At 35.9% G+C, this 25557-nt stretch overlaps 1 protein-coding gene across 1 annotated transcript in view; it reads left to right on the top strand.

The window, feature by feature from the left end:
- LOC110449090 overlaps positions 1-24869 on the top strand; it is a 31065-nt gene extending 6196 nt beyond the window's left edge. Inside the window, exons 4-12 of the mRNA XM_021495701.1 lie at positions 9705-9839; positions 10452-10560; positions 11470-11578; positions 12939-13016; positions 13575-13639; positions 16530-16697; positions 19650-19742; positions 19940-20058; positions 20167-24869. Of these exons, the coding sequence (XP_021351376.1) occupies positions 9705-9839; positions 10452-10560; positions 11470-11578; positions 12939-13016; positions 13575-13639; positions 16530-16697; positions 19650-19742; positions 19940-20058; positions 20167-20328 (1038 nt within the window). The 3' untranslated portion in view covers positions 20329-24869. The remainder of the gene's footprint in view (positions 1-9704; positions 9840-10451; positions 10561-11469; positions 11579-12938; positions 13017-13574; positions 13640-16529; positions 16698-19649; positions 19743-19939; positions 20059-20166) is intronic.
- The last annotated feature ends 688 nt before the right edge of the window (positions 24870-25557 follow it).

The following is a 25557-nucleotide window of genomic DNA, read 5'->3' as shown; positions in this document are numbered from 1 at the left end:
AGATAAACCACTGACCTACGGTCAGTACGTGGTTGTATGTTGTATGAAAACTGTCCTCAATCAATGTTGTGCTTTGTCTTGCCAATAACTAGCATTAGCCAGTGAGTAACGATATATAATATTGTCCTCATCTTTATAACAGCATGTCTGATTGGATGATATAAATCACATGATGGCACAATATAAAACATCATGTTTCCCTCATAGACTCGTCATATTGATCATATTTCCCTTATTCAGAACCTCTCTAGAAAAGTGACAAAAGCCACCACAACCGAGATTAAAATGACTGGTTGAAGACAGCTTTGGTGGGATCAACGTTTACTGACATATTATTGTTTTATTTCAGCATTATAAAGTGTGTATTGTCCCCAAGGAAGGTGACACAACTCTTTGATGTGTATGAAAGTCTAGATATGCCATTAATCTATCCATCAGCAGTACTTTGATGTGTGTGAGAGTCTAGTACTGGCCAATAATCTATCCATCAGCATTACTTTGATGTGTGTGAGAGTCTAGTATTGGGCATTAATCTGTCCATCAGCAGTACTTTGATGTGTATGAGAGTCTAGTATTGGCCATTAATCTGTCCATCAGCAGTACTTTGATGTGTGTGAGAGTCTAGTACTGGCCAATAATCTATCCATCAGCATTACTTTGATGTGTGTGAGAGTCTAGTATTGGCCAATAATCTATCCATCAGCATTACTTTGATGTGTGTGAGAGTCTAGTATTGGCCAATAATCTATCCATCAGCATTACTTTGATGTGTGTGAGAGTCTAGTATTGGCCAATAATCTATCCATCAGCATTACTTTGATGTGTGTCAGAGTCTAGTATTGGCCATTAATCTATCCATCAGTAGTACTTTGATGTGTGTGAGAGTCTAGTATTGGCCATTAATCTATCCATCAGCAGTACTTCGATGTTTGTGAGAGTCTAGTATTGGCCATTAATCTATCCATCAGCAGTACTTTGATGTGTATGAGAGTCTAGTATTGGCCATTAATCTATCCATCAGCATTACTTTGATGTGTATGAAAGTCTAGATATGCCATAAATATATCCATCAGCAGTACTTTGATGTGTGTGAGAGTCTAGTATTGGCCATTAATCTGTCCATCAGCAGTACTTTGATGTGTATGAGAGTCTTATTGCCCATAAATATATCCATCAGCAGTACTTTGATGTGTGTGAGAGTCAAGTATTGGCCATTAATCTGTCCATCAGCAGTACTTTGATGTGTGTGAGGGTCTAGTATTGGCCATTAATCTGTCCATCAGCAGTACTTTGATGTGTATGAGAGTCTTATTGGCCATAAATATATCCATCAGCAGTACTTTGATGTCTGTTTACTAATGTTATTATTCTTATTTTCACTGACATCTGATCACACCAAAGAGTTATCTCCCCTTTCTATTACTTTCTTTTTATGCTGTAGATCTTTTGATATATATACATTACATTCAATACTATGAACAAATTTAAAGTGAAATCCCTTTTCACTTGATGGCAGTTCACTCAGAGATATCATAATTTGATAAACATAATAACAGGTATTTGGGTGAGAGCCCACCAAATTTGTTCAAATAAATTACATGAATACATAAAATATTATAAGGGTCCAATGAATTAAAGTAGTAGGCTTCTAATGCTGAGGCCATGATATTTGGTGTCCACACGTAGCTTAAATTTCATATTTCTTATATATTGTCTTGCTTTGGTAATTCTGCAAAGAACAAAAAATGTCTGCTGTCTCTTTGATTTTGACCACACATATTAGACCCCCACGCATTGAGTCCATTGACACAAAAAAATGAAAACAGTTGTACTATAAATTCATATCCTGTACTGGTTAATGCTATCAGCTCAATATTGAGCAGGGATGTAATAGTCCACTAGCCCCACACACAGAGCTACCAGATTTTCAGCTTTTGCCAATAAAATTTAGAAGTATACTAGCCCGGGGCTATAGTGACTTGTTTATGATGTTATAACTGACACAGATGTTAATGCTCAATGCTATGATCATGAGGGTATCAATCACAACACAACATAAATAACCTTTAAAGTCAATACTAACCACCAAAATAGCACTCTTATATATATAATTACGAATCAATCTCTTCTATTTGACATATTAAACATTTAGAGTACAGAAATAAAATTCACCTCTCCAAAAGTCGGCAATGTTTTGATGCTTTCTAATACGGGAACAGGTACATATCCGGACTAATTTTCAGGAGAATTAAAAAAGTTTTGTTTTAGATTTATTTAGATTCAATTACAGTTTTAAAGGTAATCAGGTGGCCATGGGGCTTCATATTATAAAATGAAGTTGTATTTTTCAATTAAGGATATTTATGCTTTGATGACTGTGATATAGAAGCTTATATTAATCTTTTTTGTACTTGTCGGGCTTGCAGAATTATATTTCATGCTAGCGGATTATAACCTTGTGTCTATTAGCCCTGGGGTAGTATCTTGAAAATTGCCCCTGCGTTTAGAGAGCAGTACGTGCCCTAAGAACCAGTTTTTATATGCTGTAATCTGCGTGTACATTATAAAGATGGCCTTGACAACTTTTCTGTAAACCAAAACATTAAGACTCAGCAGTGATAAGGTGTTTGGACAACCTTTCTCCTTGAACTGCTGTAATCTGTTTGTACATTATAAAGATGGCCTTGACAACTTTTCTGTACACCAAACATTACCCCCTGCTGGATGATTTATCATATATCAGATTAGAGTAATGTTTTCTAGTCAAAACATAATTTATCTATATTTACAAAAAAAGTGTGAATGCATATGTTATTTAATGCAACCAGCCTAAGCTGAATAAAGTATCACTTAAAACTTTGAAAGGAATTTTTATCATAAATGTCTTGGACGATATTTTTTGTACACATATAGGTTTTCAGATGGTCATGGTCACCTGGAGACCTGAATATAGTTTAGTATTTAAAATGTATCTGAAATTATGTTGAATTTTTTTTTATTAAGCTCATGGGACCTTGAAGGTCTGTCTCTATTATTGATGTACTTTATCTCTAGTGTTATCGCCGTGGTATGGATAAGATACCAGTGTCGGTTCACCTGTGTATCGCTACATATATTTCATTATCAGGTACAGAGTACAGACACTTGTGTAACTGCAGCAGTTACTATGTTAAATTATATAAATTATATAAAAGTTTCCAGTAATTGTAAGTATCTGATACCAGTGGGATATCAGATATAACAGGAAAGTTGGATCAGAGATGAGAGATGCAGATTTAAGATTCGTATCAGTCTGCATTCACTGCCTAGTTTCTACCTGCGTGTTATGGAATATTGAGACAGAGATATTTTTACTTTCATGAAACTGTAAGTACTGGTTAGGCTAAAAAACTATCTGTTGGTCCACTTTCCAGATTGCAATCAGATGTGTGATAATTCCTATTTTTATATACATGTAAATGTTAAGACAATTAACATTTACCAGAATAATTTAAAAGTTTAATGGTTAATAGTTTACACAACTTAATCTTGATGGGACTTTTCTATTCTTCCAAATATGCATATTGGCTAATAAGGGGAGACATATGGTTTTATTCACAAAAACAAATTTCTAGTTCTATTATAAAGAAGTGAAGGCTTACAAGTGTATGTAGGTCAGCGACATTCACATCATACAATACTACAATGCATCTATTTTTAACCCCATTGTTTTCCAGTGATATTAAGATGAATACTTACAGAGCTCTCTATATATAGAATATGTATTTTTATTTTGGTACTGTGTTTCCTGCAGACCTTATTGTGTTAAAGCTATGCTGCCCCAGATTTCAATCTGAATGTATTGTTATGTAGATTGCTGTCATCTCTATATACTGTACAACCTAATTTGTACCATCGATCTTGAAAAAGGAGAACTGAAATATAAGCCAAAAAAACAATTCTATTTGCATTGTACATGTTATTAGTCCCTCACCAGTTCCTGGGGTGGGGGGAAAGAACTACAGGTTTGCATCCATCTGTCTGTCCTTCCTTCTGTCCGCCCTTCCATCCAAGAAGTTTGTCCGGGGTATATCTTCTATACGGTTTCACCTGTAGTAACCAGATTTAGTGTACAAGGACATCTTGGGATAGGGGAGTGCAGACTGCAAGAATTAGGTCACTATGACCCAACTTTGACTTATGCTTTGATCTTTGACCTTAACTTTTGAAAAAGTTCGTCTGGGGCATATCTTCTGTACTATTTCACCTGGAGTAACCAGATTTGGGGTACAAGGACATCTTGGGATGGCAGAGTGCAAGAATTAGGTCACTGACCAATGACTTGACCTTTGACCTTTGCTTTTGAAAACGATTTTCCGGGGCATATCTTCTTAACTATTTCACTTTCACCTGGAGTAACCAGAGTTGGTGTACAAGGACATCTTGGGACGGCGATTGCAAGAAGTAGGTCACTTAAGGACCTCGCTCTGACCTATGCTTTGAACTGTAGGTACATCCTGACATAAGTGTACTGTTTATTAAATATAGAAATCATTACTGGTTGGGGACTATGGATTGCCTTACAGTACTTTGCCTTGTTGAATAAGTGTATATAAAAAACAAAACTAGTGATAAACCTTCATTGACTGTCCTATATATCCACATCTAGATGAAATAAGGTTCACAATTAAAATTAAATTATGAATTTCAAATAATATCTCAATTCTATATGCAGCTTAACCAAGCACATGTCTTCTCTGAAGATTATCATAAAAGTATGATGACATGCTCTTTCACAAACTGTTTTAATGTAGTGTGGTAGCATTATCCTATATTCTGTACCATACTATCAATTGAGCTATTCTCAAATACATTCATAGTGAAATTAAATGACCCAATCCATATTTATATTATTCAGTATAAGCTGCTTAAATAGATAAAACGCCATATGTTGCCACAGAGAATGACTTGTATTCTGTGAGTGCATTATATATAGGTTTGATTTTGTTCTCTACAAATGATGCCAAAACAAATGTAAGCTCCAACATTAACCGGTGTGTCATGAACTTTTGACTAATGTAATAGTGAAAACTTGAGACTTTTAAAACTTAACTTTAAAGAGACCTGTTCCACTGCCCTAAACTGTAACTAAGTATTGGAAAATGACTGTAGCATTGATAAATAAGTGAAATTTATGAGATGTAATAGATATGAAATAAAAAATATAAATCATCATCAGTGTTCTGAGTGTCAGAATTCAACAAGGCAAGGCCAAGATTCAAACCCCGGTCTTCAGATTGTTATATACTATTGCTCTAACAGACTGAGCTACCTGGTAAACAGAAGTGTTATATACTATTGCTCTAACAGACTGAGCTACCTGGTAAACAGATTGTTATATACTATTGCTCTAACAGACTGAGCTACCTGGTAAACAGAGTGTTATATACTATTGCTCTAACAGACTGAGCTACCTGGTAAACAGAGTGTTATATACTATTGCTCTAACAGACTGAGCTACCTGGTAAACAGAGTGTTATATACTATTGCTCTAACAGACTGAGCTACCTGGTAAACAGAGTGTTATATACTATTGCTCTAACAGACTGAGCTACCTGGTAAACAGAGTGTTATATACTATTGCTCTAACAGACTGAGCTACCTGGTAAACAGAGTGTTATATACTATTGCTCTAACAGACTGAGCTACCTGGTAAACAGAGTGTTATATACTATTGCTCTAACAGACTGAGCTACCTGGTAAACAGAGTGTTATATACTATTGCTCTAACAGACTGAGCTACCTGGTAAACAGAGTGTTATATACTATTGCTCTAACAGACTGAGCTACCTGGTAAACAGAGTGTTATATACTATTGCTCTAACAGACTGAGCTACCTGGTAAACAGAGTGTTATATACTATTGCTCTAACAGACTGAGCTACCTGGTAAACAGAGTGTTATATACTATTGCTCTAACAGACTGAGCTACCTGGTAAACAGAGTGTTATATACTATTGCTCTAACAGACTGAGCTACCTGGTAAACAGAGTGTTATATACTATTGCTCTAACAGACTGAGCTACCTGGTAAACAGAGTGTTATATACTATTGCTCTAACAGACTGAGCTACCTGGTAAACAGAGTGTTATATACTATTGCTCTAACAGACTGAGCTACCTGGTAAACAGAGTGTTATATACTATTGCTCTAACAGACTGAGCTACCTGGTAAACAGAGTGTTATATACTATTGCTCTAACAGACTGAGCTACCTGGTAAACAGAGTGTTATATACTATTGCTCTAACAGACTGAGCTACCTGGTAAACAGAGTGTTATATACTATTGCTCTAACAGACTGAGCTACCTGGTAAACAGAGTGTTATATACTATTGCTCTAACAGACTGAGCTACCTGGTAAACAGAGTGTTATATACTATTGCTCTAACAGACTGAGCTACCTGGTAAACAGAGTGTTATATACTATTGCTCTAACAGACTGAGCTACCTGGTAAACAGAGTGTTATATACTATTGCTCTAACAGACTGAGCTACCTGGTAAACAGAGTGTTATATACTATTGCTCTAACAGACTGAGCTACCTGGTAAACAGAGTGTTATATACTATTGCTCTAACAGACTGAGCTACCTGGTAAACAGAGTGTTATATACTATTGCTCTAACAGACTGAGCTACCTGGTAAACAGAGTGTTATATACTATTGCTCTAACAGACTGAGCTACCTGGTAAACAGAGTGTTATATACTATTGCTCTAACAGACTGAGCTACCTGGTAAACAGAGTGTTATATACTATTGCTCTAACAGACTGAGCTACCTGGTAAACAGAGTGTTATATACTATTGCTCTAACAGACTGAGCTACCTGGTAAACAGAGTGTTATATACTATTGCTCTAACAGACTGAGCTACCTGGTAAACAGAGTGTTATATACTATTGCTCTAACAGACTGAGCTACCTGGTAAACAGAGTGTTATATACTATTGCTCTAACAGACTGAGCTACCTGGTAAACAGAGTGTTATATACTATTGCTCTAACAGACTGAGCTACCTGGTAAACAGAGTGTTATATACTATTGCTCTAACAGACTGAGCTACCTGGTAAACAGAGTGTTATATACTATTGCTCTAACAGACTGAGCTACCTGGTAAACAGAGTGTTATATACTATTGCTCTAACAGACTGAGCTACCTGGTAAACAGAGTGTTATATACTATTGCTCTAACAGACTGAGCTACCTGGTAAACAGAGTGTTATATACTATTGCTCTAACAGACTGAGCTACCTGGTAAACAGAGTGTTATATACTATTGCTCTAACAGACTGAGCTACCTGGTAAACAGAGTGTTATATACTATTGCTCTAACAGACTGAGCTACCTGGTAAACAGAGTGTTATATACTATTGCTCTAACAGACTGAGCTACCTGGTAAACAGAGTGTTATATACTATTGCTCTAACAGACTGAGCTACCTGGTAAACAGAGTGTTATATACTATTGCTCTAACAGACTGAGCTACCTGGTAAACAGAGTGTTATATACTATTGCTCTAACAGACTGAGCTACCTGGTAAACAGAGTGTTATATACTATTGCTCTAACAGACTGAGCTACCTGGTAAACAGAGTGTTATATACTATTGCTCTAACAGACTGAGCTACCTGGTAAACAGAGTGTTATATACTATTGCTCTAACAGACTGAGCTACCTGGTAAACAGAGTGTTATATACTATTGCTCTAACAGACTGAGCTACCTGGTAAACAGAGTGTTATATACTATTGCTCTAACAGACTGAGCTACCTGGTAAACAGAGTGTTATATACTATTGCTCTAACAGACTGAGCTACCTGGTAAACAGAGTGTTATATACTATTGCTCTAACAGACTGAGCTACCTGGTAAACAGAGTGTTATATACTATTGCTCTAACAGACTGAGCTACCTGGTAAACAGAGTGTTATATACTATTGCTCTAACAGACTGAGCTACCTGGTAAACAGAGTGTTATATACTATTGCTCTAACAGACTGAGCTACCTGGTAAACAGAGTGTTATATACTATTGCTCTAACAGACTGAGCTACCTGGTAAACAGAGTGTTATATACTATTGCTCTAACAGACTGAGCTACCTGGTAAACAGAGTGTTATATACTATTGCTCTAACAGACTGAGCTACCTGGTAAACAGAGTGTTATATACTATTGCTCTAACAGACTGAGCTACCTGGTAAACAGAGTGTTATATACTATTGCTCTAACAGACTGAGCTACCTGGTAAACAGAGTGTTATATACTATTGCTCTAACAGACTGAGCTACCTGGTAAACAGAGTGTTATATACTATTGCTCTAACAGACTGAGCTACCTGGTAAACAGAGTGTTATATACTATTGCTCTAACAGACTGAGCTACCTGGTAAACAGAGTGTTATATACTATTGCTCTAACAGACTGAGCTACCTGGTAAACAGAGTGTTATATACTATTGCTCTAACAGACTGAGCTACCTGGTAAACAGAGTGTTATATACTATTGCTCTAACAGACTGAGCTACCTGGTAAACAGAGTGTTATATACTATTGCTCTAACAGACTGAGCTACCTGGTAAACAGAGTGTTATATACTATTGCTCTAACAGACTGAGCTACCTGGTAAACAGAGTGTTATATACTATTGCTCTAACAGACTGAGCTACCTGGTAAACAGAGTGTTATATACTATTGCTCTAACAGACTGAGCTACCTGGTAAACAGAGTGTTATATACTATTGCTCTAACAGACTGAGCTACCTGGTAAACAGAGTGTTATATACTATTGCTCTAACAGACTGAGCTACCTGGTAAACAGAGTGTTATATACTATTGCTCTAACAGACTGAGCTACCTGGTAAACAGAGTGTTATATACTATTGCTCTAACAGACTGAGCTACCTGGTAAACAGAGTGTTATATACTATTGCTCTAACAGACTGAGCTACCTGGTAAACAGAGTGTTATATACTATTGCTCTAACAGACTGAGCTACCTGGTAAACAGAGTGTTATATACTATTGCTCTAACAGACTGAGCTACCTGGTAAACAGAGTGTTATATACTATTGCTCTAACAGACTGAGCTACCTGGTAAACAGAGTGTTATATACTATTGCTCTAACAGCCTGAGCTACCTGGTAAAGAAGTGTTCTGTCCCAACTGTGCTATAGTTATATATGTAAACTGATGTTAAGGGGAGATTACTGTTGATAGGAAAAAACTACAGTGCAGTGGTATAGGACAGTGATCCTTAAGGTACATAGCTTTAATTATTATGTATTTGTTTGCTATTTTCATTTTCATTGTCACCCAATATCTTACCCTTAGCCTAGGGGTTATGGGGGCTGAGTGGTTAAGGCATCTGGCCATCTACGGTCACTACCCCTCAACCATCACATCATGGGTTCCAGGTCTATGTGGGGCAGTCGTCAGATGCTGGCCGCAGGTCGTTGGATTTTCTCTGAGTACTCATGTTTCTTTTAACTATCAAAACCTGGCTCGTCCAAAGCTCTTAATTCAAATAGGACATTAGACACAAACAAATCAATCCTTACCATCAATTCTGAAATAAATAATACCCCCAAAGTTGTTTGGTTTCTATAGGTTTCATATCCTTTGTTCCTTGAAATTCATTTTATCAAATAACTAATTAAAATGTTGTTGTTGTTTCAGGAGCAGTCCTACCTGTTCCACAAGCGACAGTTGGGAGACTGGGTGTTACATCGCTGTCTGTGTTGTGGAATAGATACTCATGCTGTTTGTACCAAGGGGAGACCACCCAAGGTGCTAGTCAGTGACATGCTTCAGGTATTGAACCAAGGGGAGACCACTCAAGGCATTGGTCAGTGACAAATGTTTCGGGCAATAAGCAGGCATTCAACAAACTTTGAACAGTCAGAAATGTCTTTCATCAGGTCACATGGCAAAATTTCTGGACAACATGTATTCTTTGAAGATTTCTGTTTGAAATATTTAATGTAATATAATTCTAAACCACCTAAAGTCTTGTCAAAATATTACGGTATTGAATAAGAAGTGTCAGTGCAAAATAATATATTTTTATGTGTGATGCTGTATAAACACTTAAGCCAATCTTATTGAAGTTAGTTTATCTTGAAAAGGCACGTCCCAGGTTATTGATAGGTAAAAAAGCTGGAAGAAATAAAAATGCTATCTAGTACTTAAATCAAAATAAATATATTAGTCATGAAAATACAAAGTTAACTTTAATTGTCTATTGGTTTAATGTCTATATGATTTTGAAATAAGGTACATTTGTATTATATACAGTCGAAAAGCTCTATATAATTTTGAAATAAGATACATTTGTATATACAGTCAAAGATTTTTCAAAAGACAACTTTTGTTTCGACACAGATTTAAGTAAGTGTATATATTATTGGTTGTTTTTATTTATAGACGGATTCTCTGGTGATAGAGAGGTTACATCAGTCACCTGACTTCTCACAGGTGTTTGGTATCGTCATGACTACACCAGAAAGTGACATCCATTCTGGCAGTATGCCAGGTAAACTATTTTGGTTTTTTCAGTCCCTGTTTAATATACAACCAAACACCAAGATTATATTAATAGGAAACTTGAAATGTCATCAACATCACATTTATAACATTATACTCCCATATTTTTTGTGTTAGTTAAAGCCCTTTATGGATTATGGGCATGCAGTGTGTGATCAATATATGTTTATTTAATGTTAGTGTACTGAAATTTACACAGGACATTTTTTGGAGAGAGGCACAAGAAATTGGTTGCAATTTAAAGAAGAAATTATACAGTGTAGATACAATTTTCACTGCATTAAACTTTCACATCAATTAAAATGTATATCATCTTTATTGGCTGCGGGTTTAGTTACACTGAAAGTTAAAGTTTAGAAATAGTTACCAAAAATTAATACATGCCCCATGGGATGTTATGTTCTTAGATAACATATTCATAAACTTATATTTTTCAAAACTAATGTCGGTTTGGAGAAGAAAGTTTATCAGAAGTGTGTTAAAAGTTATTTGTTTATAACTATATGAGTTATGCCCCTTTGTTTATAGTGTCTACTTGATATTGAGTTATTAATGACCAAATTTGAGTTCATGGTTCCATTAAAGCAGTACTGATATTGAGTTATTAATGACCAAACTTGAGTTCATGGTTCCATTAAAGCAGTACTGATATTGAGTTATTAATGACCAAAATTGAGTTCATGGTTCCATTAAAGCAGTACTGATATTGAGTTATTAATGACCAAACTTGTGTTCATGGTTCCATTAAAGCAGTACTGATATTGAGTTATTAATGACCAAACTTGAGGTCATAGTTCCATTAAAGCAGTACTGCATGCATTCCATGATGTTGTGTTGCTGTCATTCTATGTACACATACTGTAGTCAGAAGTGATTGTAAGGACATGTCTGATTTCAGATTCTTCTTCCCGTAACTATGAATCTCTACAATCTCAGCTCAATAATATACAGCAGCACTTGAGTAGCTATCTGCTGCAGGAGGAGGCTGCTATGGAAGAAAGGATCCGGTGAGCACATTTTTTTGTGACCATCCCACCAGGCATGGGTGTAGAATGTTCTGTTTAGAGTACTAGTTCACAGAAAGATTTTGAAAAATATTATTTGCCCTCTTATTATAAAAAATGAATGTTAAAGATTTTTAGCTCACCTGCCCGAAGGGCAAGTGAGCTTATGTTATGGTGTGGGGTCCGTCGGCCGTCCGGCATCCGGCGTCTGGCGTCCATCCGGCGTCAACTTTTTGCTTTAAACAACTTCTTCTCAATAACCAAAAGGCCTAGGAAGATGATATTTGGCCAGTAGCATGCTGGGATCAAGGGCTACCAAGTTTGTTCGAATAAATGACCTTGACCCACTATCAAGGTCACAGGGGTCAAATATGTTAAAATCTTCAAACAACTTCTTCTCAATAACCAAAAGGCCCAGGGTACTGATATTGGGCCTGTAGCATGCTGGGATGAAGGACTATCAAGTTTATTCAAATGAATGACCTTGACCAACTTTCAAGGTCACAGGGGTCAAATGTTGTAAAATCTTCAAGCGACTTCTTTTCAATAAGCAAAAGGGCCAGGGTACTGAAATTGGGCCTGTAGCATGCATGGATGAAGGACTACCATGTTAGTTCAAATGAATGACCTTGATCCACTTTCAACCTAATGTCCTTGTTCAACAATCAAGGTCAGAGGCGTCATATGTTTAAATCTTTTAATAGTTTCTTATAAAATCTTAATATTACAAGTGTTAGATTAATAACAGGTGAGCGATACAGGCCCATTGGGCCTCTTGTTTCTTGTTACAAGATAAAATCTACAAGCCCAATGGATCAGATAAGTAAAAGTGTACACTTCTGACCTAGATCTACAAACAGTCATGTGACCTGAATATATATCATCTTGTGTCAGTATATTCTTTTATGCCTCAAATAATGTGGCGTTATATTGTGGCATTTTAATTTAGAGTTAAATGTCCACATTTTAATACGTTAATATTAAGCGAACGCTATTACCAGATTTTGACAACACTCTCTACTACATAAGGTGAATGCTAGTATTTTCTGAACAGTCAACCACTACTGCCACATCAACCTCAATTTTTTTCAAAGAACAGCAATATTCATAATATTAAAAAACCCACAGCCAAAGTCATCTGTGTATTGTAGAGAAAATGATTTGAACCCAAATTTGCTTTTAGGCATGTGTTTCACTCTTGGCATCGGAGGTACACACTGTTACTGTGACAGACCTCTAAACCGGGTTTTGATGGAAATAATGCTTGTCCTCATCTTTAATTCATTGTTTCAGATTTGAAATGTGTGTTAATGAAAAATATCCATCTGTCCCTCCTTACCATGTATTTTGGGTCATGTTACAGAACATATGAGGAAGAAGAACGAGAGCGTTTTCAGAGATTACAGAATAAAGTTAGAAATGACAAGAAGAAAATGGTCAGGTAAGGTGGCATCTCTTCATTATTGGCTATGATAGCATTATCATATACTCATGTAGTTTAAAAACAATATCTTCGGGAGTTTAACACATATAGATCTATGCTGGATTTATGTACTCATAGAGAGCAGTTATAAGGTTTTAATGAATATAATGTTACAATTATTTGGTTGCTTGAATGGAATTTTTAGCCTTAAAGTTCCATTTAAGCAATCAAATGATTTTAAAGTATTACATATATATACACTTTATTTGAAAAATTAAATCAATTTGCTGCTGCTTTAAATATGTGGTGGTGGGGTGGCACAGTGGATAACACACCGGTCTTGCACCAAGGTGGCCGAGGTTACTTTCCGCAATCAGGCGTGAAAAGGTATTAGGTGATCACCTACCCGACCACCGGGGTTTTCTCCAGGTACTCCACAATAGTGATTAATATAAGTTATATGACTTGAATCATAATTGTTGTAAAAGAAATAAAGTTAATATTTTAAATATCAACTACAGTAGTAAACAAGCTGAGTGATTGCTGGTGTTGTATTGGAGTACCTTTGTGTTTCAGTTTACTTCTGACAGCGTCTGAGAGTCAGTCAAAGGATGCTGGTGTTGGAGGGAAAAGGAATCAAGGTAAAAGTGGAGACATGTAGCATCCAAACCTTACTTCAAGTCTGACATATATAGGTGGCTCATACATTATAATGTAGCCTGAACCGATGTACCCATACATGATAATGTAGCCTGAACCGATGTACCCATACATTATAATGTAGCCTGAACCGATGTACCCATACATTACAATGTAGCCTGAACCGATGTACCCATACATTATAATGTAGCCTGAACCGATGTACCCATACGTTTTAATTCTCACAAGTAAGGTGTAGTTCGTAAGTAAAAGTTATAACCAGGTTATACCTACATTTCTATTTCATGGGATTGGTATGATATGCACAATGTGTGCTTTTTTCTATAAGTAAATCATTCTCCCCTGAAGACACATTTAAACTCTTCGGATTCAAAGGTTGGAATAGTTCATTGTGAAATGTCAGGGGTGATTGAGTTAACTCAGAACTAGTCATTAAAGAAAGCTATAGTTTATGATCAAGTTATATTTATGGGGGCATCCTCAGTCCTATGAAGGCAGTTTTATACTTTTAAAAATGAGATATTGTACAACAGTATTCTATACCAATCATTGACAGTTTACATCATTGTGAGATATTGTACAACAGTATTCGATACAAATCATTGACAGTTAACATCATTGTGAGATATTGTACAACAGTATTCCATACACATCATTGACAGTTTACATCATCATGAGATATTGTACAACAGTATTCTATACAAATCATTGACAGTTCACATCATTGTGAGATATTGTACAACAGTATTTGATACAAATTATTGACAGTTAACATCATTGTGAGATATTGTACAACAGTATTTGATACAAATCATTGACAGTTAACATCATTGTGAGATATTGTACAACAGTATTCGATACACATCATTGACAGTTTACATCATCATGAGATATTGTACAACAGTAATCTATACAAATCATTGACAGTTCACATCATTGTGAGATTGTACAACAGTATTCGATACAAATCATTGACGGTTCACATCATTGTGATATTGTACAACAGTATTCGATACAAATCATTGACGGTTCACATCATTGTGAGATTGTACAACAGTATTCGATACAAATCATTGACGGTTCACATCATTGTGATATTGTACAACAGTATTCGATACAAATCATTGACGGTTCACATCATTGTGAGATTGTACAACAGTATTCGATACAAATCATTGACGGTTCACATCATTGTGAGATTGTACAACAGTATTCGATACAAATCATTGACAGTTTACTTCGTTGTGAGATATTGTACAACAGTATTTGATACCAATCATTGAAACTTTACATCATTGTGAGATATTGTACAACAGTATTCCATACCATCATTGTGAGATATTGTACAACAGTATTCCATACCATCATTGTGAGATATTGTACAACAGTATTCTATACAGATCATTGACAGTTTACATCATTGTGAGATATTGCACAACAGTATTCGATACAAATCATTGACAGTTCACATCATTGTGAGATTGTGCAACAGTATTCGATACAAATCATTGACAGTTTACATCATTGTGGGATATTGTACAACAGTATTCGATACAAATCATTGACGGTTCACATCATTGTGAGATTGTACAACAGTATTCGATACAAATCATTAACAGTTTACATCATTGTGAGATATTGTACAACAGAATTCCATACACATCATTGACAGTTTACATCATCATGAGATATTGTACAACAGTAATCTATACAAATCATTGACAGTTCACATCATTGTGAGATTGTACAACAGTATTCGATACAAATCATTGACAGTTTACTTCGTTGTGAGATATTGTACAACAGTATTTGATACCAATCATTGAAACTTTACATCATTGTGAGATATTGTACAACAGTATTCTATACACATCATTGACAGTTTACATCATCATGAGATATTGTACAACAGTATTCTATACAAATCATTGACAGTTCACATCATTGTGAGATTGTGCAACAGTATTCGATACAAATCATTGACAGTTTACTTCATTGTGAGATATTGTACAACAGTATTTGATACCAATCATTGAAACTTTACATCATTGTGAGATATTGTACAACAGTATTCCATACCATCATTGTGAGATATTGTACAACAGTATTCCATACCATCATTGTGAGATATTGTACAACAGTATTCTATACAAATCATTGACAGTTCACATCATTGTGAGATTGTACAACAGTATTCGATACAAATCATTAACAGTTTACATCATTGTGAGATATTGTACAACAGAATTCTATACCAATCATTGACAGTTTACATCATTGTGAGATATTGTACAACAGTATTTGATACCAATCATTGAAAGTTTACATCATTGTGAGATATTGTACAACAGTATTCCATACACATCATTGACAGTTTACATCATTGTGAGATATTGTACAACAGTATTTGATACCAATCATTGAAAGTTTACATCATTGTTAGATATTGTACAACAGTATTCGATACAAATCATTGACGGTTCACATCATTGTGAGATTGTACAACAGTATTCGATACAAATCATTGACAGTTTACTTCATTGTGAGATATTGTACAACAGTATTTGATACCAATCATTGAAAGTTTACATCATTGTGAGATATTGTACAACAGTATTTGATACCAATCATTGAAACTTTACATCATTGTGAGATATTGTACAACAGTATTCCATACCATCATTGTGAGATATTGTACAACAGTATTCTATACACATCATTGACAATACTATAAATTGTACACATACCCGCTACTGGTAGTTCCAGCTCTCTATAGTAAGTCATAGTGTCCCTGCTAATTTGTTGGTACAGGTTATGCTCTTTTGTGGTCTTTTAGTCTCCAATATCTGATGTACATTGTTTATTGTTAAGGATCTGGAGATGGAAGGAAAGTGGACAGGAAACCCGTAGGGAGTTCCTCCTCTGCTATGACTGTCCCTGGACACAGCTCAAAACACCTTAATATCAGCAGGACAAAGTCCAATCCAGCGCCAAAAATCCATTCCATCAGCGAGTACCAGGAAAATCCAGATTCGGAAGGTATGCTACCTACCGGGTATTGTTCAAGTTATGCATTGTTGATATGTACTCAGCTGTCTGTAGCTGCCATACAGCCTTCTCTCTGGTATCTATAACATTAAATGTCACACAGAACATATGACATTTGACTTCTACCCAGTGACGTTATGGTCATGAGCTCTGACAAGCGCCATGATGGGGATTTATGGCAGTCTGTATGGAAGGCCAGTGGGACTTAAACTTTAGTTACGGTTTTCAGTGTGTAAACCTTTGCGATGTGGATGGTCTCGGCAAGTGGACAAATCCTGTAAGTCTGTAATTGCTGTGGTTTCTTTCCGTTTCACGGCTACCCCTATCTAATTAATGATGTTAGTAAGTTATAATGATAAACAGTGATTTAAGCCGTATAATGCAAGTGAGAATTTCATCTGTAGTGAAGGCAAGGGTGAATTAAACTTTGGTTATGGTTTTCTGTGTGTAAGCAGTATCAGACCAGAGATAATTTTACATGGGCTGTTGCTATCTGTGTACTTGGGCTGTTGCTATCTGTGTGAAAGTTGGAATTTAACTCCATCTGTGTGGAAGGCTAGGGTGAATTAAACTTTGGTTGTGGTTTTCTGTGTATAAACAGTATAATGCCAGAGATAATTTTACTTAGGCTGTTGCTATCTGTGTGAAAGTTGGAATTTAACTCCATCTGTATTGAAGGCTAGGGTGAATTAAACTTTGGTTGTGCTTTTCTGTGTGTAAACAGTATAAGGCCGGAGAGAATTTTACATGGGCTGTTGCTCTCTGTGTGAAAGTTGGAATTTAACTCCATCTGTATGGAAGGCTAGGGTGAATTAAACTTTGGTTATGGTTTTCTGTGTGTAAGCAGTATCAGACCAGAGAGAATTTTACATGGGCTGTTGCTATCTGTGTACTTGGGCTGTTGCTATCTGTGTGAAAGTTGGAATTTTAACTCCATCTGTGTGGAAGGCTAGGGTGAATTAAACTTTGGTTGTGGTTTTCTGTGTATAAACAGTATAATGCCAGAGATAATTTTACTTGGGCTGTTGCTATCTGTGTACTTGGGCTGTTGCTATCTGTGTGAAAGTTGGAATTTAACTCCATCTGTGTGGAAGCTAGGGTGAATTAAACTTTGGTTGTGGTTTTCTGGGGGTAAACAGTATAAGGCCAGAGAGAATTTTACTTGGGCTGTTGCTCTCTGTGTACTTGGGCTGTTGCTATCTGTGTGAAAGTTGGAATTTAACTCCATCTGTGTGGAAGGCTAGGGTGAATTAAACTTTGGTTGTGGTTTTCTGTGTGTAAACAGTATAAGGCCAGAGAGAATTTTACTTGGGCTGTTGCTATCTGTGTACTTGGGCTGTTGCTATCTGTGTGAAAGTTGGAATTTAACTCCATCTGGATTGAAGGCTAGAGTGAATTAAACTTTGGTTATGGTTTTCTGTGTGTAAGCAGTATCAGACCAGAGAGAATTTTACATGGGCTGTTGCTATCTGTGTACTTGGGCTGTTGCTATCTGTGTGAAAGTTGGAATTTAACTCCATCTGTGTGGAAGGCTAAGGTGAATTGAACTTTGGTTGTGGTTTTCTGTGTATAAACAGTATAATGCCAGAGATAATTTTACTTAGGCTATTGCTATCTGTGTGAAAGTTGGAATTTAACTCCATCTGTATTGAAGGCTAGGGTGAATTAAACTTTGGTTGTGCTTTTCTGTGTGTAAACAGTATAAGGCCGGAGAGAATTTTACATGGGCTGTTGCTCTCTGTGTGAAAGTTGGAATTTAACTCCATCTGTATGGAACGCTAGGGTGAATTAAACTTTCGTTATGGTTTTCTGTGTGTAAGCAGTATCAGACCAGAGATAATTTTACATGGGCTGTCGCTATCTGTGTACTTGGGCTGTTGCTATCAGTGTGAAAGTTGGAATTTAACTCCATCTGTGTGGAAGGCTAAGGTGAATTGAACTTTGGTTGTGGTTTTCTGCGTGTAAACAGTATAAGGCCGGAGAGAATTTTACATGGGCTGTTGCTATCTGTGTGAAAGTTGGAATTTAACTCCATCTGTATGGAAGGCTAGGGTTAATTCAATGTTGGTTTGAGCTCTTCGTTGTCTTCTGTTCTGTTTTGTGTGGTATGACTGAATGGTTGTCAAATAACTTCATAGAAAGCATGTAAAAACAAGAACTGAAAATATCCCTGTCTGCTATAGATCTCCGTTCGGTTGTTGTTGACCCAGTGATATGTGTTTAAGCAAACTTTTGATACGTACTGGTAAAAGTAATGATTCTTCTTGACAGCTTCTTAAATGATTGAGTTTCAAATATTTTCTGAAAAATTCATTAATCTTAATAAAATGCATACACGTTTTACTTTACGTGTAAAGAAGTTATATATTTTGCAAGTCTGTTAATGAGGGCAATTACCAGGTATTTAAATAACTAATGCATAAAAGACTTTTATCAGAATACAATAATTCATTTTATCATATGAATACAGTGTTATGCAGTCACATAAATTATGTATTATATGATAAAAAGAATCTGTCATAAGTTTCCCTTCATATTAGATTCATGATACTTGTTTTGGAATTTTCATATTTGCTCGCAAAAGGCTCGCAAACATGAAAAATCCAAAACTTGTATCATAAATCTAATATGAAGGGAAACTTATGACAGATCCTCTATAGTAAATCAAACATTTATTCATTTATTAAAAAAATCTTTCTGTATGTGATATATATGCAATATTTGATGATTTTATATTTAATTAGTTGACAAGTTGTCAATGGTTTTAATTGCTTTTAATGATTTAATATTTCATTATGTAGAAACATTTAAAGCAATTAGTTAATACCCTACACTTTTAAACATTACATAGCAGTAAAAAGCTCAGGTGAAAAGCTTACTTTATAAATTTGATTTATATGAATTCCCTGTATCTAGTACGATTCCAGGTATTTGTTGTTTCAGCCATGTTTATGTTGGATGATGCTGGGGATGGTGGGCCAGAAGCTTTCTACTCTTCCGAGGATGAGGACGAGGAGGAGGAGGAGGATACTGATAGTAAGTCATCCTATTGATCTGTAACAAACTCATGGTAGAATGCATCATATAGTGATGATGCCTTTAGGTAGATTAACTACTGAGCCGTCATACTTGTAAAGTAAAAGTGTACATTTAAACGGTTTGCCAAACAGGTAATCAAACAACTGGGTATACCTAGCTCTAACAAGTGTAATATGTAATTATCTCCCCTGAAGGTACGAGTGAGAGAAACAGGACAATGGCCTCAATGAAGTCCTCCATCTATTCCTCCTCCATGCCCATCTCTGTGCCAATCTGGAACAGGACTGGACTGGATGATGGCGTCGGTGACAAGGTATGTACCGGTAAAGCTGAACTTTACTTGATTATTGCTGTTGTCTGCCTGTAGTTACCATATGATTGCTACAACAGACCTTATAGCCAATCTCAATTGTCCTTACAGCTAACCCCGAGTGACCCTGATCAGATAGCTGCCTCCATGCAGGCGCTTGCCCAAAGTATTACAAGTGATGAACGCTACATCTTCGGTGACCGACCACGCCCAAGGCTCAACACAGGTGACTTCAAGCGCCCAGTTTTCGATGCAGATCGTTACAAGAAGTGAAGAAAATACAGTTTTGGGTTTGGAGACGGTGATAAAAACCTTACATACTAAGTCATTGATTTTTTCATTGTGAGGCCGAGAGATAGGCTCATACACAGACATTATGTTTGACCTAGAGGAAGTCAACGTTTGTTTCATTTTGACTTATTAAATTATACATCATGAGTAAGTTTGCATTATTGGTGCATTCTGGGAGATCAGGTATAGATACCTTAGCTTGTACAGACAGATTTCATGTGTATGAAGATCTTGTACGTAAAACAATAACATGAGAAGAGAGATATCATGAAGGCATATCTCGTTCAATGATTTTGTAAATAAAGCTGGTGCACACAGTGATCTTGCAGAAAAAAATTAAGCCTGCAAATAGAGGCTTGTTTTGTAGACAGATCTTGGTTGTAGAAAAATCATAGTTGAAACATCTTACATATCTTGAATGTTCAGATTGTTCACACAGAGATTGTGTGTGGAGAGGTTGTCATGGAGAAGTTTGGCATTTTAGAGAGTATAGGTCTAGTCCAAAGTTCTCAAAAAATCGCACAAAGTCAGACTACGTTTTTTGAAAACTTTTTTTGTTGCGTTAACATAAGTACATATGGTTTTATTAATCTTTCTTTTTCTTACCTAATTAACAATTATCAGAAACTGCATGCAAGTTTTGCTATCAGTAAAGAAAATAAACAAAAACTTCAGTTTTTTCTCCGATTTTAGTTTTCACTCACCTGAAAATTGCACGGCTTGGATTTTTAGAAAGTCTGGAAATGTAATAAGAAATAATGTCAATAATTATTTATATGTCAAATTTGTTAGAAGTGCGCATGCATTCATAACAAGATAAATTCAAGATAGGGCCTAGTATCTTAGATTGAACAAGGAACAGTTTCTAAAATCAGATTGTACGAGGAACAGTTTAGAAAATCAGATTGTACGAGGAACAGTTTAGAAAATCAGATTGTACAAGGAACAGTTTAGAAAATCAGATTGTACGAGGAACATTTACCAAAATCAGATTGTACAAGGAACAGTTAAGAAAATTAGATTGTACAAGGAACAGTTTAGAAAATCAGATTGTACAAGGAACAGTTAAGAAAATCAGATTGTACAAGGAACAGTTAAAAAAATTAGATTGTACAAGGGACAGTTTAGAAAATCAGATTGTACAAGGAACAGTTAAGAAAATCAGATTGTACAAGGAACAGTTTAGAAAATCAGATTGTACGAGGAACAGTTACCAAAATCAGATTGTACAAGGAACAGTTAAGAAAATTAGATTGTACAAGGAACAGTTAAGAAAATCAGATTGTACATGGAACAGTTTAGAAAATCAGATTGTACGAGAAACAGTTTAGAAAATTAGATTGTACAAGGAACAGTTTAGAAAATCAGATCGTACGAGGAACAGTTACCAAAATCAGATTGTACAAGGAACAGTTAAGAAAATTAGATTGTACAAGGAACAGTTAAGAAAATTAGATTGTACAAGGGACAGTTTAGAAAATCAGATTGTACAAGGAACAGTTAAGAAAATTAGATTGTACAAGGAACAGTTAAGAAAATTAGATTGTACAAGGTACAAGTTAACTTTTAATGTCTATATCATATATGCATACATGTGCTGAATATATTGTTGTGTTTTACAGAATTGTGACGTGTTTGGATATTGCTAAATTGTTACTCATCAGTGGGCATCTTTTATATAAGAATCTTTTAATGTTTAAGTCCATGATAAAAAGTTGTGTTTGAATGAAAATGTTGTAGCAGCACAGTATCATAAATCATAATATCTCTTTCACTCAATTATGTTTTGGAACTGTGACGTAGGTCCTATGCACATTAAAGTTATGCAGTTATCCAATTACAGTAATACATAATTACATGCTTGATAAACATACTTAACTAATACACGAACATAAACTCTAGTCTAGAAATATTTAATTTAACACTTAGAATAACTATAGAGAGGTAATTATCAAATTTTACTAATCACAGACTTCATAAGTCATGCGTAAATAGTCGATTGTGAAAATACTTAAACAAAACTATTTGGAGATAATCATTATCAAGCATGTTAAATCCAGTCACCACATCTATTTGCCCTACACTCTTGTGTATCAGGGGACAGATTGTTCCACTGTCTAGCTTGAGTTTTTGGGGGACAGATTGGCCCAATATCTGGAGAGAGGTGTTAGGGACAGATTGGCCCAATATCTGGAGAGAGGTGTTAGGGACAGATTGGCCCAATATCTGGAGAGAGGTATTAGGGACAGATTGGCCCAATATCTGGAGAGAGGTGTTAGGGACAGATTGGCCCAATATCTGGAGAGAGGTGTTAGGGACAGATTGGCCCTATATCTGGAGAGAGGTGTTAGGGACAGATTGGCCCAATATCTAGCTTCAGTTCTAGGGGACAGATTGGCCCTATATCTGGAGAGAGTTGTAGGGAAATGATTGACCCAACATCTAGCTTCAGTTCTAGGGGACAGATTGGCCCTATATCTGGAGAGAGTTGTAGGGGAATGATTGACCCAACATCTAGCTTCAGTTCTAGGGGACAGATCGTTCGACTGTCTAGCTAGAGTTCTAGGGGACAGATTGGCCCAGTATCTGGAGATAGTTGTAGGGGACAGATTTGCCCACTATATAGAGAGAGCTAGAGGACAGATTGGCCAACTAATTAGCTAGAATTTTAGGGAACAATATTGACAATACAGCATTGTTCTAGTAACCCAGCCATTTTACAGATGTTTCACAATTCAGACACTGTAGTTGTGACAAACATGTCCCGAACACCGAGTCTCCACTGTACAGGCCAATCAATCACACTGCTCAATTGATGACACACTTAAAAGTCTGTCCTAATGCGTGTAGGAGGTTGGTTGTTTGGTTGTAACATACTATAGTGGTAGTGTTGTTATGATTTATATCTTAGACAACATGAAATAATAAATATGAAGAAGACAAACAGGTGTGGAAGCTAATATCAAAGATTTACTTTACACACAACCAATATATGTATTAAACGTATTGCCATGTTTCAAGAATGTCTCCTGTGTTGAGCTGTGATATAGCTACCCAAAGAGACCAGTTGGTCTTGAAAGGTTGCGACACATTTAATACGTTCATTGTTTGTGTAGAAAGTAAAACTTTGATATTTCATATTTTCAAACTGATGCATCTTGTTAAATGTATGGAAGCTGTATGAAATTTTACATGTGTTTTAATTATTAGTTATTTGATTGCTACAGAAACAAATGTTCATACATGTACATACAAATTAGCATTTGAGAAAATGGTTTTAGCAGTTTTCAAGAATAATAACAAAACTAATGTATAATTATATACATCATTTTGAAATTTCTAGTTAAAGCCAACGTGATGTTTAATAAATCATTCAAATATTACTGTACAAACATTGAAAATAATGAATATCTCGTCATATGGCTGTACATATAGAGGCAGTTAAAATCGTTACACAGTGCATAAACATTTGCCAGTGATCTTGTGGTGTCTCAAGTAGTATTTGACAACATTTTAAGGGATTTGAAGAATAAAGAGTTATTTTTGAGGACATTGGTATGGTAATGTCTAGGACCTCACTAACGGTGTCGTAGGCATTATCACTGATATTTTTTATTTTTTTATGAAGCGGCACGTTTTTGCTTTTAGTTGGTTAGTGACTTGTTTGCACAACTATACATATACTATATATGTACATACTTGTACTTGGCTTTCTGACCATACACCTGAGTGTAGGATTGCAGACAGGGTACTCTGGTCTGCATATATTGTAAACGTGTAGTGTAATGAGGTATGGAAGTGCCTGCAGTTGGTCCATTTAGTAAGTTAGTGCACAATAGCCTCACGCGAATGTAAATACGTTTGTATATGGATTGTAGGTTTATAGAATGTATTGATTTTGAACCCATTGCCAACAGGAATATTTACACACATAAGAATTTCCACTTAACAATATATATGACATACAATGATATGTAGGCTTGTAGATCTGGGACCTTATGCTTCACTTGTTCCTGAACAACCGTATCTTACCACATGGTGACGCCCAACCTGCTACAGCAGATGAAAGGTCTATGTTCTTACTTAACCATAATGTTATGACAGAATGCCTGTAGTGGTTGTAGGGTAAATGCTACAAATTTTCCACAATATATTTTGTCTCTAATCCTGTGGTTGGTAATCTTCTGTTGAGTGTTTTCGAGGTGTCTGACTTCAAGCCGAATGATGAAGTGGATTGATGAAGTTCAGTTACCATTTACTGAAGATCTCCTGAAAGGGGGTTAACTCACTTGTTACATAATCTGAGTTTGTTATGTATACTATATACTGATATGTGCAGACTATTTTATTTTCATACTTGTTATATTTTTAGCTCACCTGGCCCAAAGGGCCAAGTGAGCTTATGCCGTGGTGCGGCGTCCGTCATCCATCCGTCGTCTGTCTCCCAGCGTCAATATTTTACTTTAAACAACTTCTTCTTAATAACCAAAAAGCCTATGGTGATGATATTTTGCAAACTTGGATGAAGGGCTACCAAGTTTGTGCAAATAAATGACCTTCACACATTTTCAAGGTCACAGGGTCAAATATGTGAAGAACTTTAAACAACTTCTGATGAATAACCAAAATGCCCCGGGTGATGACATTTTTGGCCAGTAGCATGCTGAGATGAAGGGCTACCAAGTTTGTGCAAATAAATGACCTTCACACATTTTCAATTGCACAGGGTCAAATATGTGAAGAACTTTAAACAACTTCTGATGAATAACCAAAATGCCCCGGGTGATGACATTTTTGGCCACTAGCATGCTGAGATGAAGGGCTACCGAGTTTGTGCAAATAAATGACCTTCACTCATTTTCAAGGTCACAGGGTCAAATATGTGAAGAACTTTAAACAACTTCTGATGAATAACCAAAATGCCCCGGGTGATGACATTTTTGGCCAGTAGCATTCTGAGATGAAGGGCTACCAAGTTTGTTCAAATGAATGACCTTCACTTATATTCTAGGTCAAAGGGGTCAATTGTCTTAAAAATCCTTTAAACAACTTCTTCTGAATAACCAAAATGCCCAGGGTGATGATATTTGGCCAGTAGTATGCTGAGATGAAGGGCTACCAAGTTTGTTCAAATGAATGACCTTAAATTATATTCAATGTCACAGGGGTCAAATATGTTAAAATCTTTAAACGACTTCTCCTTAATAACCA

The sequence above is a fragment of the Mizuhopecten yessoensis genome, unplaced genomic scaffold (assembly GCF_002113885.1).
Source record: "Mizuhopecten yessoensis strain PY_sf001 unplaced genomic scaffold, ASM211388v2 scaffold4483, whole genome shotgun sequence".
In the NCBI taxonomy this organism is placed as follows: Eukaryota; Metazoa; Mollusca; class Bivalvia; order Pectinida; family Pectinidae; genus Mizuhopecten; species Mizuhopecten yessoensis.
Note: the sequence above shows the minus strand (reverse complement) of the source record. Positions and strands in the feature narration are given on the sequence as shown.